General features: G+C 36.9%; 1 protein-coding gene across 1 annotated transcript in view; it reads right to left on the bottom strand.

Annotated features, from left to right (window-relative positions):
* ADAM10 (ADAM metallopeptidase domain 10) overlaps positions 1–17168 on the bottom strand; it is a 41342-nt gene that overhangs the window by 19576 nt on the left and 4598 nt on the right. Inside the window, exons 2-4 of the mRNA XM_039723642.1 lie at positions 12682–12832; positions 2666–2784; positions 1308–1466 (exon numbers count right to left, since the gene is read on the bottom strand). Of these exons, the coding sequence (XP_039579576.1) occupies positions 1308–1466; positions 2666–2784; positions 12682–12832 (429 nt within the window). The remainder of the gene's footprint in view (positions 1–1307; positions 1467–2665; positions 2785–12681; positions 12833–17168) is intronic.

The raw sequence follows: 17168 nt of genomic DNA, 5'->3' as shown, positions 1-17168 counted from the left end.
CTGCCACTGACAGGAAAATACAAAAAACCCACCCAAATTTCCTGAGTTTTTAGTGGAGAAAGATCACTTCTCTTCACTGCATTCACACAAGAGAAGTAATCAAGGAGAGTAATATGCAATAACCCTGTTTTTTTCACTGGCTTACAGCACCGAGAAAATTATAATATACAAAGTCAAATCACAGTCAGAAATTTTCCTCATCTCACTTCCTATTCTTTGACGCTTCTTTTCACAATGCAGTCTCATTATGACACACTTTGAAAATGGTTTATACATATATCATTATCAGAGTGGTTCATGTAATTTCTAGTGATCTAATCCAAGCCTCCTCATCCAATTCCAAATGAGATTTCAAACTCAGGTCTTCTAGGGTTTGCACAGTGGCCTGATGGGACGTGTTTTTAAATGAAGTTTTGATTTAAATTGATTTTAAGCAAGCCTGACATCCTGAAGTTAGATGGAAAGACAGTTTATTAGTTTCAATAATCAAATTTAGGACTTAAACTGATGCTGGTAACATTTACCTTTGATACTTCCTTGATCCTTGAAGGACTCAAACTTGGAATAACAACTTCGTGGCAGTAATTTTGAGGTTCAGTATAACTTAAGCATCAAATAAAACTGATTTGTATTACATCTGAAGACTGATCATACATAAATAGGCAGGTAAAGTGCATGAGAACTCTGGTGCATCAGTTCTGAAGACATAGAAGTATTTCATGGTACTTTTTCATCCTTCTGAGCATTTGCAACTGAAACCAGATTTCTGGGGCTATTCTTGTCAAATTTAAGTACTATTCTCTGTACACTTCAATCAGCTATTGTGGAAAATGGGACATAGTGGGTGCCACCATCTTTTCTTAAGAGCTCTCTGAATGCACATGTAAGAAACACATGCAGAGGAAGCTTTTATTTCACACAAATGTCACCCTCATGAGATATATGTAATTATTGAGTGACTTGAACTTTAATTATCTTGTATTTTCCAGATCACATGGAAGAACAATCAGTATAGATCATTTTAAGAATGTATTTTTCAAAGAAACTTGTATCCACTGGGTAAGAAATGGACTGCTTGCACACTTAAACCTGACTGCTAAGGATTTCTGAAAATGGCAGAATAAAGACTGACTTTGGTTTGCCATAAATCTCTCTCACAGCTTAAGTGTATATGAATCATTTGAAGACAGCATGATTTACAGTGTCATACACAAGCCAAAGTCTCATTTGATGCTTACAAATGGCATACAGGTTTTGACATTTAATAAAAAAAAATTTCATCTGTAGCACAAAATGGAAGTACTCACTGATATCATCTTCATGATAAATGACAGAGTGGAATGGTAGGTTTCTGTCCTTTATGTATCTCTCTGCTGGCTCAATATAAAAGGTCCCACTGTGAGTTTGGATGAATCCTTCAAATTTTCCATCAATAACAGACCCATGAGTAAAACTTCCCTGCTCACCTGTTAAGGGACAAAGTGTATTAGCTTTTTTATACCCTTCAAAAATCCTTTTAAGACTAAGATTATCCATCACTAAGACAAACCGTTACAGCAAAATCACAGTCACTAAGTTAACCAGCTTCCCAATCAGGTGCATAAATGAAATGTTTAAAAACCATAAAATGAAGAATTCAACTCTGTATTTTAAAGCTGGTACATACACAGCATGTAATTCTATAATCAAATCCTGTCCTTATACATCCCTTCATACAATTAGAAATAGTAAATAAAATCAGAGCATATACGCAACTTTGAAAGCTTTCAAGGAAGGACTTCCCTATATTCAAGACATCCATTTTTCTCTTCAATCATAATCCTCTTCAAACTGTAGCTAGGTCTAAATCTGCATAGAATGAATTTGTATTTGAAACAGTTACAGTCAGGGAAAGCACAACTGTCAAAGTTTAATCACTGACTGCTACAACATGAAGCATCCCAACAGCCTTTCCCATATAAAGGATGAAAGATGATTCTGCTAAAACAATATTCATATACTCCTCCATTGAGGAAAATTCAGAAATATACTATCAAAAAGCCTTCTGACCTACTCAAAATAACTGGTAAATTGGTCTGCCTAGATGCATATGAAGCCTTGTGTTTATTATTTTCAAGGCTGAAAATGTTCACTTCAAGACTGCAGAAAATGGCTTAGAAAGACCTTCAGGAAAACCAAACAAACAGTACAAAGAGGGGAAGAGTAAATCTCAATCCATTTATTCTTTCCATCTGCTTTTAATTCTATAATTCTTCTTCATTTTTAATCAATTTTATCTTTTGTATTTACTAAAATCAGATATAATACCCTTAATGATGGTAACTCTATATTCCTTTTATTCCTTTAAACTAAAAATGGCACCTTATTTCTTTTTCCTTCAATGTATATAACTTCTCTCCTTTTTTAAAATGCATCAGACTTCTATGAAGAGTATGTTTCTAAACAGATTTGAAATTCAAGTTTTATGGGTATGAAAATTATTAGATAAAATACTCATTTAAGTGTGACTCATATATAAAAGCAGATGGGAGTTTAAATGTGTTAGATGCATTATTAAGGTTTAAAAATAATCTGATAATACTGATACTAAATTTCCCCACATACTATTAGAAAATTCCTGTTTACAATTGCTGCACTTTCATCCATTTTAAAGGGTTATACTTACCATAAATGTGTCCAGTGTAAATATGGGAGGTATCATAATCAATTACTTGGTTCGATATTTCTACTTTAAAGTCATCACTAAAAAGAGATGTATCTCTCTTCATTCGAAGGTTGAATTGTCTAAAATGAATAAAACAAGACAGTAAATTGGCTTTGAGCTTCAGCCACAAGAGCACTAAATAAAGTACTTCAAAACAGCATTTTTGTGCAAACAATCTGCAGACCTTGTAAAATTTACCTGCAGAAAATATTTTTACTGTACAAGAATTAGACCGGAGCCTAGCAAGATTCTTTAGATGCTTTTTATATAAGTAGCTAAGTTTACAAGATTTAAGCCAGAAAACACATTAGACTTAAACACATAATTCTAAAGTGCTGACTTGGACTATACACTTGCTCCCAGTCCTTCAGAAGACACTCAAGATGCTTAGGAAAAATGCAACTATTTTACTTTACAGCACTGTGAAGCAGAACAGATAAAAAAGGTTTCACTTATTTACTTTTATTGATGACACCTAAGATTTAAATAACTTAAATGAAATGTAGGAGAGTTAATCAATGCTTCAACTCAAACTCAAAAAATAAGACAGTCAACAACATCTAATAAATATACTCACACTGGTAGAGTTACCTGAACAACCATGGAAACAGCTCTGTCCATTAAATGATTGGGTTCAGTTGCAACCCTACATAATTTAATGCAAATCCTACTGCCAATCTTTATATAAAACAGCTTGCTTGTATGATAACAGGAGTTTCATTCAAGCAAGCAACATAACTGAAGTGTTTTAAAATACCTGACATTATATGAAATTATACCTGTAGCAGCCATTAGCTTGCTTCAGAATTTCCTTTAAGTTCTCTTAAATTTTGTACAAACATTTGTGCAAATACAGTTCACAAACCATTCCAATTTTAGTCTTGATTTTCTTCCTATATTTTTCCTTCTCTGCACAATGATGAAATTGAAGGAACATTATAGTTATGTCACCAATTTGTTACACAAAAAGTAACGCTGGTAAGTCGAGTACTTTTGGATTTGAGTCTTCATCTAAAAACCACAGCCAGCAGAGCTGATCTCCACAGTGAAAGTTCGTATCCAAGTATGCTATCAATAAAATAACCCAGGCAATTAAGAGCCATAGTGTTGATTAAATCTAGTTACTTTTTACTAATGAGCTGAAGCATACACAAAGTGTATCTTCAGTTTCACCTGCACATTAAATATGACACCATAGTTAAAGTATTTTGAAACATTAAGATGCAAACTTCAAGATCAAAAAAAGTCTTGCCTACACTTAAAAACCTGGGAAGGGCTGCAGTGACTCATGCTGACTATTCTGTAATGCAAACAGCATTTCACAATCAAACTATATTTATTATTGCTGCCACAGTGTTAATAAAGCTTCAAAGCAAGTACTCTCCTCTGGCAATGTGTCACAGGTATCTACCACGAGGCTATGAAACTCGGAGATGTGGCTGGCAGATGGGGAAGGTTAAACTTCTGCAATTCCCTGAGACTCAGGCTTTGTGCCAAGCCTAGCAGTGCTCCCACCACAGCTCAGTAGAGATGTATTTTATCAGGAAGATCCTCCTGTTACAAAGGAAGGAACCGTGCACCCAGATACTGGCATCACTGAGACAAGAAATAAGAAATGTGGCTCTTCAAGTTCATCTTTTTACTACCTCTGCCACAGCAGTCCTTTGGCAGCCCAGAGGTTCATGAGGAAGAGGAAATAACAGCAACAGAGACACATGGTAGGACTACCCAAGATTACCCAAGAAGTTATGTTATCCTAAGCTCTAATCACAGCAGGTACTTGAAAGAAAATAAAAACAAAAAACAAACAAACCAGTTTATATACTGACAACATTTGGTAAAGGATATATTAAGGCTTATATGCAAGAGTTAATGCATAATTTATTATTCCATTTCTTTTTAATATGAGTTACCTTCTAAGATCAGAGATTTCACCACAATGCAATGTCCAGTATATTGGGTAACTGGTACCAAGGCTGCAGACCTGCACACAACTGGCAGAAAAAGCTGTTACCTGGCATACAAAAAGGACACTTGGTGCTTTCCCTTTTCTGCCTTTCCTCAGTCAAATTGCTGTAACTGGTGACAGGCCCACAGAATCATTAAGTGACCAGAGGAAGTTGTTGAGAAAAGAGAAAGGGAAAAAACGAGTTGGAGGAGTTACTCCACAGCTGAAAGAAGTGGCTGGGGAAAGGAAATTGAAGGGGATGAGTTGGCAGCAGTATGTAACATGACTTCAGTAGAACAGTGTCACTATAGGAGAGGAAAAAACACGACATGAAAACGTTGTTGTTCTCAAGGTAAAAAGGGAAATTTCTTTTTTGATTTTAACATTTATAGATTTTTAAAGGTGACAGTGGATTGGAGGTCGAAAGTGCCACCTCTCCAATGACAAATCAACAGTCTATCAAATTTCTCCTCTTCTATAAAAGAATGCAAAACAATAAGTTATTTACAGAAAGTGTGTGAGAAAGTTTGCTACAAGAATGTAAACATCAGAAGGCTTAGAAAATCTTAAAAAATGAGGGCAACAGGACAGTCCATTTTTAGGCTCACAGTCCTTTCTTCCCAGCAGGAACCAGAAAAATCCTCGCAGCCATGGCTCTATCACCCTCCTCACAAGTCAGCATCTAGAAAATACTGTTCTGCTTGAGGTGCAAGTGTTTTATCCTTGCTTTTCCTACCTAAGAACTCAAAGACTCTTCTTGGAAAAATGGAAGAGGGGAGCCTATAAATGGACAGGGACAATAACTTGAGCTCTTCATTCTAACTGCTTTCATGAGGCATCCCATAACCCACTCAGCTCCCACAAGACTGTCGGACTCATCCAGCTCTGAACTATGGTAAACAGAAGGCAGCTTAACAACCTAATACTGGATTTATACTACCCACAATTCTACAGAACCATCACACTTGAAGATTTTTTTCATTGTTTTCACTTACAATTAAACCCACACAACATACTTTATCACTTAATTGATAATTCCCACAGTCCTGCTAGTTACACTAAAGAAAACTTATCTTTGAAGCAGCACATGATAGTTCACTTACAATTAAACCCACACAACATACTTTATCACTTAATTGATAATTCCCACAGTCCTGCTGGTTACACTAAAGAAAACTTTGAAGCAGCACATGATAGGGTCTCCAGGTTTATCACTCTTTCTTTGATCCACCTAGATGCACACAGAATCATCCCCTAGTAAGTGTTTATGTAAATCCCCATCTCTACAGTATTGCAACACTCAGCCATCCCAGCTAGGATGCTTGCAACTTATGTTTGTTTTCCATTAGCACCTCTAGGATGGCACTTGTGGTTATTCAGATATCTTTCCCGACCTTTAGAAGTCAAACTTGCTAAACTTGGTATTCTGGAACACTACAGTGAGGATGCAGCCTTCACTCCAAAGCATTTCCCACTGATTACTCCTGATATGCATAGCTGCAAACACCAGCTAGCTCAGATAACAGAAACCATCCAAGCAGGGTTACAAGAAGCTATGTTGGCTAATTTACACTCTGAGAAAGTATCTCTCTGTCCTGAAGAGGACAGTGTACAAATTTTAAAGGCAGAACAGCCTTTACCCAAGGTTGACTTTTTTCCCCCCCTCTCAGTAAAACTTCTTTAGAAAGTTCAGTACAAAATTGACTTCCTGATTTCCTGTTTAGTGAAAATAACCGTCTCATTTGTATTTACATGAAGTTGACTATTTATATGCAATGCCACGTTCTAACAAAAATAAGATACCAAAAATCAGAAAACAGGTGAAGATGTACAGAATACAAGCACAAGCAAAGTTACTACCTGAATTCAAACTATGGAAGTAGTTAGGAAAGAAGCTTCCTTAGTTAAACAAGTAAAGACACAGAAGACCCACTAGCTGATAATATGAGCACGTAGCTTAGGCACATTCATTTACATATACATTTTAAGAACATGACTTTCTCAGAGCATGGCTGTGTCTCCTTAAGTCTGCTGGCCAGGGAGTAGAGCTGTAAACCATTAATACCAATTTAAGCAGTACAGTGGAAATGCCACACCTCAGCTGGGCTGCCCAACCAGTCCAACACCATTGTACCACGTGTACAAACCCAAGTCAATCATCCAATGCCTTTTTTTCCTGAGGGCTACACATAATCCAGCTCTCTGTATTTAAACTCATAAAATGCAAGACATTTAACCCACAGATTCAGCCTCCAGATGTTTTTTACTTCATTTCAGCTAAAAAATGTGTAAGAACCTAGGACCCTGCTTCCCAATTCTGTGCAAAATAAAATTGCTTTACCTACAAGCACCAGCATAGGGTTGGGTTTTGGGTTTGTTTTTTTTTTGACAAAACAGCTGTAGGAAGTGATACCTGACTCACAGGTGTCTTGTGTGACAAGTTATCTGTCAAGGTATATAACTTAAAAGGTCCAGTTGATAGGTAGTGATTGAAGAATTGCCACAGAGCAGTGAATATTACTAAAAAGACTACAGTAAGAACTAAAGACATCACATTTTTTTCCTTTTCAAATTCAGGACAGCCTAAAATGAGTTGCAGTAAGTGAATCTTGTAAAAAAATCACTTAGTAAAATTAATAAAAATAATTCTCCTAAGTCTCACAAAGCAAACCAGTAGGTCCTATTTGATGATGGCTAAGCCAATCTACTTTAGAAGTTGAGCTGTTTAGGGGTGTGTTTAAGTGCACATGGAATTGAAAGAGACACAATATACATTTTCAGATTAGTCCAGTAATACTGAATTTGCTTTTTGTTCTGACAGGCTCATAGAGCATAGAAGGCAGACCCATTTCATTAATTGAGCACTGTGCTGTATGGACAATTTAAAAAGTACTTAAATTAAAAGCCATAAAAAGAACATTAGCGTAATAAAAACCTTAAGTTGACAATATAAAGTCCTCTTCAATGCAAGAGGAAGTAGCTCAGTTACTTCAGTCCATCTCAGCATGGCAGCATGCTCAGAACACCACTTCTAAAATTCAGCTTATTAAGTATTTCTCTGCAGATATCCTCCTTTGTTTTCATAACCCACTCAAATATGGCAAACAATGATGTTCAAACACATTTCCCAGCTCTTAGTAATGAGAGCAATAGGAAGGATTACAGATTACTACAGAATCAAGAATTAACCCCCCCCAAACTTACTTAATTAAGAACTGAAATTTTGTGGTCCACAGTTTTCCTGTAAGGACCATGTACAGACCATACGATCCTACAAACATGTCTGAACAACTTACAATATTTCTCAAAAAACAGAATTTTAGGTAAAATCTACAGAAAAAATGTAGCTAAGCTGTAAAACATCTTAAAGAAATTATTGACATATCCTTAATTTAATAATAAGCAGGTGTTATCATGTGTTCAAGTACCACTTGAAAATTCAACTGTTCACTCAAGTTGTGTGGGCACCTTTCCCAAGCAAGAGTCATCAACTAATCTAGGGTGCTGAAAGAGGGTGTGGATGGACAATTAACAGGATCAAGCAAAGAAATAGAAAGCATAAGTTATTAGTAATGTATTAAATAAAAATATGACTGAAAATAGAGTTAAACAATCCACCGACAAAATTTTTCCCTTCTGAATGCATGAGCATCTCAGGAATTCCCAGTTCTGTCACTAGGTAAAGCAGTACAGTTAGAATATCAGACATCATCCCAGTTTTTTAAGCTCTGTCCTCAGAATCACTATGAAGTATTCTGCATATTTCTGACATTCTACAGTGGATAGGAATTCAGATCAAGATATTCTATGATTAATATATTGCAAATATTTCTACTGAAAAAGGGAAGAAAACTTTCCAGTTTCTCAGTAAATGAACAAGTGCAAGTGCACATGTTGTGATCAGGTGAAAACCGTATAAAATCCAATGTCAGTTTGAGTGATGTCCCAGCTTCCTTTCTGAAACCACTGACATTACCTTGACATGCAAAAGGAAGTTACTCTATTTAAAATGCTTCACTGTATCTCAAGCCAGTGCCAAAGGCATTGTTCTTCTTTGAATCAATCCATGTATTTTGGGGAGTCTTTTGTATTTTGCTTTTTTGGGGGAAGGGCTGTGGGGTGGGTTCAAAAACTGTTTTATATTAACCAAGTTCCTGGTATTAATACCGTGCATTCATTAACTTTATGTGAGCCTTCCCTGGACTCAAAGGACACCTTAAATTAAATCACACTAGAACACTCAATCTGAACTGGCAGGTGCAAGAGCTGTGATACACAACCAGGATCGTTTCAAACCTTCATATTCCATCCAAGTTGAAGCATTACAGAAATAAGCACATTTTACACCACTGGGGAAGCAATAATGCTGATTAATCTCATACACGGTTTATTATTAAAAAGAATTAATAAGGATTTGTAGCTCAGTTTCAGCAATTTTAACTGTCCTACTAAGTCAGTATTTCAGCATTGAACAGTGTGGCTGGTTCAGTCTAGTTCATTGCATTTACCATAAGAAGTTGTATTTTATATTACCAAACAAAGATTTTGAAAAATTTCTATTCTGAGCAGTATATTGTGTGGCATCCAACTTTCAGATGAAAGTTAAACAGAGAAAGTTTCTCAGTGATGGCACATTATACATTCATTTGTAGAATTACTAAATCTGGTATGAAAAAAGGTAGCTTTGGGTTTAATTCCATCATTTCAGTATCTATTTCATTCTTTAACTATTAGCCTATAGTTAAATGGTCCCTTTAATTTGGTATAAATATGTAAGTTTAAATGTTTTTTTTATTTTTTCCTTTTTCAACAGAAGGCTACTATGAGATATAGTTCTTAAATCTAAACAGCCCACTGAAAAGAACAGATGCTACTTACACAATCCTAAAATACTGGTAGCTGCCAGCCATTTTCTGGACAATGAAACTCTAAGTCTGAAGAATGCTTATCTGGCATGTCAGCACTGCCACTGAACAGGCTGGTACTGCATCCTCCCTCTCACCACTGCTGCTTAGTTCTGCACTCCTTCTCCTTAGAGCAAATTTGCCTCTACACTGAACAGAGGAACCAATTAACCTCAGTGAAAAATAAGCAGCCAAATCACTTTCCCATCTTGACTGGCCACGTGAGCAGCAGGTGCTTCCTTTGGCACACACCAAAAGATGAAGTTTAAAAGTTCCAAGTGGTCACAGAGACACAGCCTGAGAACCACTGTGGCCCAGCTTCACTTGCTGCTGCCAGCAGAGAACAGCAGTAAATATTAGGACTGCTTTTCCATTGTTTCCTGGCTACAAAACACAGCCATTTCATCAGAATCCAAATCAAAATACAAGCCTGTCACTTCAGTCCTCATACATGGCAGCTGTTTACTGTATTTATTAAGTTAAGGGGATGCAATTTGGACAGCTGCGTGCCAATAAACCACTACACCTGGACAAACCCTAATGGACCATTTGGCAAAAGCCATGCAAAAAAGATCAGGTATAAGTTTTCAGAACCTCAATTCTCATGTTGACTGCATGCCTTTAAGTTTCACCATCTGTTTTTAAATGCCACAGCACTTTAAAAGTCCACGGCCTATATCTACATCTTTTAAGTGTTCTGCAAAAGCTTTATTTCATATCTTCACACAAAGTAACTCCAATGCTTGATAGAAAGGTTTTGATTTTGTCCTTCTCAGTGATGACATAAATCACTTAGTTATTTACAATAAACCAGCTGCAACTGCAAAAAGCCAATCCTATTTATACAGCTTCTCAAACTGCTACACACCTTCAAAGCAAATAAGCACACTCTGTGAAGTAAAACCAATTCACTTGATCCTTCCTAATTCATATTTAAAGCAAAATGAAAATATTTTGCAAAAACACAACCAAATTGATAAACAGGAACTTTAGACTAAATTTACATCCTGTCAACTACCCTCTCTTTGGCAGGAAGTGTTAGATGTGCCACAGGAAACTACCCAACTCCTAGATTATGGACTGGTTTGACCTTACAGTCAGTTTCCAATCAGCCTGCTCAGTTAATGATGCATTTGTGCCTCAAAGCAAAGGGATTTATGATCAATTCCACATATAAACAACAACATTTTTCTTCATTAGTAAAGATAGCTGTTACCAAAATATTTATAAACCTGATTGACTAAAGTGAGGTCTTCCTCTGTAAAGTAAGAGAGTAAATTTCTTTTAGACATTATCCTGGGTGCAACTACCATTTTTACAGGATAAGGATTTCCAACCCACCCTCTCACCACAAAGAGAACTCACAGACTAAGCTAGCAGCTCTATCTTACAGAGGATTATTATGGGATGTTTACCAATGACAAGATGAACCTGCTCAAGTGGAGTGAAACGCGGCCTGGTCCCAGCAAGAGTGGTTTCATCCTTCTTCTATCACCCCTTCAAGTCACACTGATTTTTTTTTCCAAATAATTTTTAGATAGATTCATCCCCAGATGCTATTCCTTGCATGGCTTTAACACTAGCAGTGTTAGCACAAGGATGATGCTGGGAATGTGGCTGGGCCTGTTTCTCTCTGCAGCAGTGCACACTTCAGTGAGCTTAAATTATCCACCAGCCTGCAGCTTAGAAGTGGCAGCATTAAGCTCAAACTGAACTTCACTGTCTTGCAACCTTGCTGGAGATTTAAAAGTAGAAAGGTTTACACTGTGGGGAGCCTCTGGAGCATTCTACTCTGCAGTCTTGTTTATTAGAACAATTTAAAAGGGAAAACTAGAGACTGACAGTGAAGCTACAGCACAAGACAGCAGCACTATGACTCTCTTTAACCAATAAAATCCCTTGGACTAAAAATCACACTTGAAAACATGGTTTTAAGGACAAGACTTCAAATTCAGGATTTGGGTTGTAGTTCTACAGCATTTAGAAATGCAACCCTAATGCTGACCTTCCAGCAGCATGCACTGAAATTCAGTCATTACAGCAGAAACCTCCAGGAACACTTCATTCCCTGAAGAAATTACAAGCTAGCACAAAACCAAAACGCTTACTCAAAAAAAAAAAATCCCAAACAGATTTTGGAGACCCAGGTTTTTTATTTAGGAACACTTCATTCCCTGAAGAAATTACAAGCTAGCACAAAACCAAAACGCTTACTCAAAAAAAAAATCCCAAACAGATTTCAGAGACCCAGGTTTTTATTTTCTCTGTTAAACTTCTTGTGTTTCAACATATGGCTAACAATTATTTATCAAGTTCTAAATACTTAAATTGTAACTGAAATAACAAGAAAAAGAAAGGCATCACAAATTCCTGAAATATATTAAGAGTGGTGCTGCAAAGGAGGGAGTCATAGAAACTACGATACAGACACAAATACTATAATTTTCTTCCTGTTATCCTGGGTTATACAGAAAACAGGCAATTCCAAATTGCAATGAGATCTTCTTAAGTGAAAACCTAGAAATTATATTTCAGTTGGTCACATTGAACATCTAACCTCATACTGGATCTTACATGTTACATACAAGGCAAAGCGTGTCTTGTAACAATAACCATCTTTCCCCATGTCAAATAATTTCTAAATTTTGCAATAGCACAAAAAATCAGATGACATCAGTACACATAAAACACAACATTTTTGGCCTATTTTGCAGCTTCAAATACAATTTCAAATATTACTGTCCTCAATTAAATTTTCTCAGGCAGTTTGGCACAATTCTTGGGAAAAAAAAAACCATGAAGAAAAAACCAATTGTATAAGAAACACAAAACTGCATTATAAACTCAGAATCAACTACCATTCTGTTCCAAGTATGATTCCATTATTTAAGCTTCAGAGTGTATTGATAGTTAAGATCAGATGTTTGAAGAAGTGCTTGTAAGTAACAATTTCATACCTAAACTGGACATGAGAGAAAATACTTCATAGAAACTGCAAACAGCGCAATGTATTGTATTCTAGCCAATGTTATTCTGGTGGCTGTATTTCATCCTTTCCATTTCACTACAATTAAAACACATGAATAAAATATTTAAAGCAAACACCTTTTTAAAACATCACTGACCTTCCATGAGCGTGGAAATCCAGGCGCAAGAACTGCTCTTCGTGTGACACTGCTCTTTTGGCACGCTGGTGTTTTTGGTGTAACAAATCCACGTCGTAGGACAGTCCTTCATAGTGTCTGATGTACTTATTTAGAGGATTGCCATACTGACCTGAAAAACAGAGACAAGCAAGGTTATAACCATACTACCAGGCATGGCAGACCTGTGGTGCAAAGCAGTTGGTAACAAGGACCCAAATTCCACATTATATTAATTTTAACTTCTTTTTCTCCTTTGTACAGATCAGAGTCATTCTACTCTAGTCCCACAGACAGGACACAAAATCTGCAGCTACAAGTGCATCAGATGGGCCTTGGAAAGCATCTTCCACTTGAATTTCAATCAAAACAAGTATAGTTCATTTACTCCAAAACTACCCCACAATGCAAACTACATCACTGTCAACAGGAATGCTTGAGAGATGTTTTACAAAAGCACTCCTGATTCAAAATAAGAAGTACAACAGCTGAGTAACTCTCTTCAGGTTCCCTGAAATTGTGCTTCCAACTTCACTCTGCAGTCATGACACCACACTATCTGCTCAAAATGTTTGTATTCTACATGTGAAATATCCAGGGAAATTAAGAGCAAATTATGACACCTAGCAACACATTTTGTATCACATGGAATGCTCTACCACATGGAAAAGTTTTATTAAAATGTATCTCCAGAGATGTATATTCAGTTCAGTCTATTTTGTACAATTCCTTCTAGACTAATATTTATGACTTATGTTAATATGAGATCATGGCAGAAATGGCAAAGATTTTTACCCTGCTATCCTGATGGAAGAGAGACAGTAATTACTAAAAGAACCCCAAAAAACAACTTGTGTAGAAAACCAGAAGAACTCTGAATGCAAGAACTCTCTATGCAAGAAGAAACAATACTATCTCATAATCAATTTAACTTAAAACCAACATAAATGTTAGTTCTGAGGCACTATGCTATTTTTCTTCAGATACCTAAAAAGATGACCAAGTAAATTAATACTTTCAAATGCATTGCTTGCATTCAGCAGCCATGTGCACAAGATGATATTGCTGTATCTGTTTAAAATTCAATTAATGCTATCCTGCAGAGAAATCACATTCAGATTTTCTCATAGTACTGTAGGCTTCTGCAAATGTTGACAATTCATTGTTAACTGCAAATATAGTCCAATAACAAAACTTCATTCTAATTTCCTCTCACTCAAAATACATGTCCATTCTCTCTCAGCTTTGCAGAAAGGAAAGCGTCTTAGGCATCTTAAAATGCTTAAAATGTGTGGTTCAAGACAGTCTACATTAAATCTAATCCCAGTAAGACACAGGAGGAGAATTACAAAGTTTCAGTAACTAGCAGGAATTTTGAGGATGCAGAATGTTGTCTGTGTCTGTTGTTTCTCTCATCACTTCCAACATAATCTCTCCAAAATGAACCATAACACCTCCTATAACCCAAGAACTTCTATAAACCAAACCAAACTGGCTTGAGACCATGCACAATATACATGTGCCTGACTACAGATACATGCTTTCCAGTTCCAGGTGTATGACCCAGAAGTGTCAACATTTAAGAAGACAATCTTCAAAATTAATTGATATAGGCTAAAACTTAAAAGTTTTAATTGTTAAGTGAACCTGAATCTAGAACATTATACTAAAAACTCACTTTAAGAACTTGATCAAAACTGGAGAGTAAGTACACTGCAGAATGTGTAAACTTCTGTGCTTCAGAATCATCTTTAAATTTTCTGTGGTAGGAAGCTTGTAATAATGCACTCCTTAAATTGTTACAGACCATTTTTCTTCTCAGTACTACAAGATACACTTTGAACAGCTTCAGGCACCCAGAAAAAAAATTTTGAAGTGTGACAACTTACTGAAGACCCAATGACACTTGGCACTCGATCCAGGTCTCATGACCACGTGAAAAGATGAGAGACAGCATTTAACTGAGTCACAAAGAATAGTTTTTAAGTGCTAACTACTGTGACAAGACAGCAAAAGACTACTGACATTGGAAGTTTTATAACTGTTCTCCCTGCTATGGAAAAGCAGAGGGTTTTAAGCAAAGATATTTCTTCTTAACAACAGCAACAAAAAATTAATACACTTGATATGATCACACAGGGTAACAACACTTTCTTTTCCCTTTCTCCAAAACTTCAAGAACTCCTTATGTTTTAAGTACTCTCATAGCAAACACTTAACACAAACACTCCTGCTGCTCTCTTCTTGCTTAAGCAGAGCAGCTGCACACCACCTAGAGCATTATGGCTGCTCCAAAAAGGGATTTAATGCTTCAAAATTAACAGTTTCACTTCCAGAAACCTCTAACATCAACATTGCTACAGCATTCAAAGTCTGCAACTGATCACACTCTCCTTGTAATCACACTCTCCTTGTAATCAAACTAGCTATCTATCAAAGGGATTAACTTCTTTACAAAGGTAGTTTAATAAGTAGCTCAGCTTTGGTAACACAAGAATCTGTGGAGGATTCTGAGGCAAAAGTTCATTAAACCGAGGTACATGAGGCAGGTAGAACTGCTGGCTCCAGCAGTTCTGTAATTAAAAGAGTGCATCAAAAAGGAAGAAATCTTTCACAGAATCTGGAAGTGGCACACCACAAGAAATCATTATGATAGCACATACCAGATCCAAACCTCTGTTACAAACTACTGCTGTTATTTTCTGTAAATTAAAAACTAGGGGTTTGGGTTTTTTTAACAAAGATTGCATGACAAAGATCTTTTCAATTAAGGACACAGTCAGGAAGCCCTCAGTAAGAAACACTGAACCATGAACACCTAAATGTAGTTTATGGGAACAACTTCACAAATTCCATGTGTCATGTTGCCATCAACAAAACAAAACAGTGTGATGCCTTCCAGGCAATCTGGTGGAATAAAACAACATTACACTTCACCTAAACACTAAGCTAGGAGACAGAAACCCTTTAGGATACAGACATCAAAGACTGACAAGGGGATGGCTTTTGAACTTGACAGTATAGTCTTCCGAAGACTTGCTAAACTAGATGTGGCATTTCCTGCGACAAATTCCCTGCAGGAATGAAGCTTTATTCTCACGAGCTTAGAACCAAACACCAGGAAGGACTTAAAACAGAATCCAGCAGAGCATTTAGGCAAATGGCTCAGTGTGCCAGTCCCTGTGAAAGATGTTTTGTGTGTGAGGATATACAACTCTTCAGGATCCCTAGAGAGCTGTGAAGTATCTACAGTTGTTGTTGTTGTGAACAAACAAATCCCACTGGACAGGTATGGAGTCGGAGGCATGTACTCTCACCTTCTAACCAGCCTTGTGCAAAGGCTAAATTGGATCATCCGTGTGATTTTAGCTGTAAGCTGCCTGGCACAAGGTGAGCAAACACATGTAACAGTTGTCTGGTGGGATGTGCTAAATGATTCCCTGGTCAGTTATCTCCCCAGAGAAATCCAGGAAGAGCTTCTCCCCCAGACAAACCCTCCCAGTCTGCAGGAGAGAAGCAGCACCTGCAGCAGATGACAGCAGCAAGGGAACACTTCAGCCACCTGGACATACACAAGTCCACAGGATGGGGTGGGATGCATCCAGGAGTGCTGAGGGGGCTGGCTGACACCACTTCAAGGCTTCCATCACCTTTCTAAAAAATTACTGTTCTAGAGGGGAGCTCCTGACAAATGTCATCCCCATCTTCAAGGAGGAGGGCCTGGAGAATTACAGGCTGATCAGACTTATCTCGGTGTCTGTGAGGATTCTGGAGGACATTTTTATGGAAGCTAGCTCCATGCACAACTAGTAATAAACAGTACTGAAAGTTTACCCATGCAAATATAAATATCTATTAATTTTATACACATCATTATAAAACAGAATAACATTTAACTTCCTATAAGAGGATAAATCAAGCATGCACTCTTCTAAAAGATGAAGTTTGCATTAAACCACTCAGATTAAGACTTGCATGACAAATGCAAATAGCTCAAGCACAACTCAAGTTTGTTAGTGAGGTGGAAAAAAGCACAGAATACAACTTGACAGAGTATCAGAAATTGTTCAGAAGCCAAGCTAACTCACCAGACAAGTCTTATTACTGCAAGCATCATCAGTAATTTGCAGATTTTAAAATGCCAGCATGCGATAAACATCTTGTAGAGAATTATTACTATAATTTGAATTAAGATAATCAAAGCAACTTTTGCTTCGAGTTATTTTCAACACAGAGTTTATCTATCTTACAAAAAAGCTCCATTTAGGTGGGACATTAAAGAATGTACACTGTATTCAGATTTATCAAGGCAGAAATTCTAGCATATACCTCCTGACTTGGACTCCTCCGAAGAATTTATTCAGGCTGTTGTTTCAAAACTGCCAGCAGAAGGGCAGGCCCTGCTGCCCTTTTACATCTACTCTGTTTCCATTCTTCCCTTGCACTGGCACTAGATTCTGCTGAAAAAA

Source organism: Passer montanus, unplaced genomic scaffold (assembly GCF_014805655.1).
Source record: "Passer montanus isolate IOZ18808 unplaced genomic scaffold, ASM1480565v1 scaffold5, whole genome shotgun sequence".
Lineage (NCBI taxonomy): Eukaryota > Metazoa > Chordata > Aves > Passeriformes > Passeridae > Passer > Passer montanus.
Note: the sequence above shows the minus strand (reverse complement) of the source record. Positions and strands in the feature narration are given on the sequence as shown.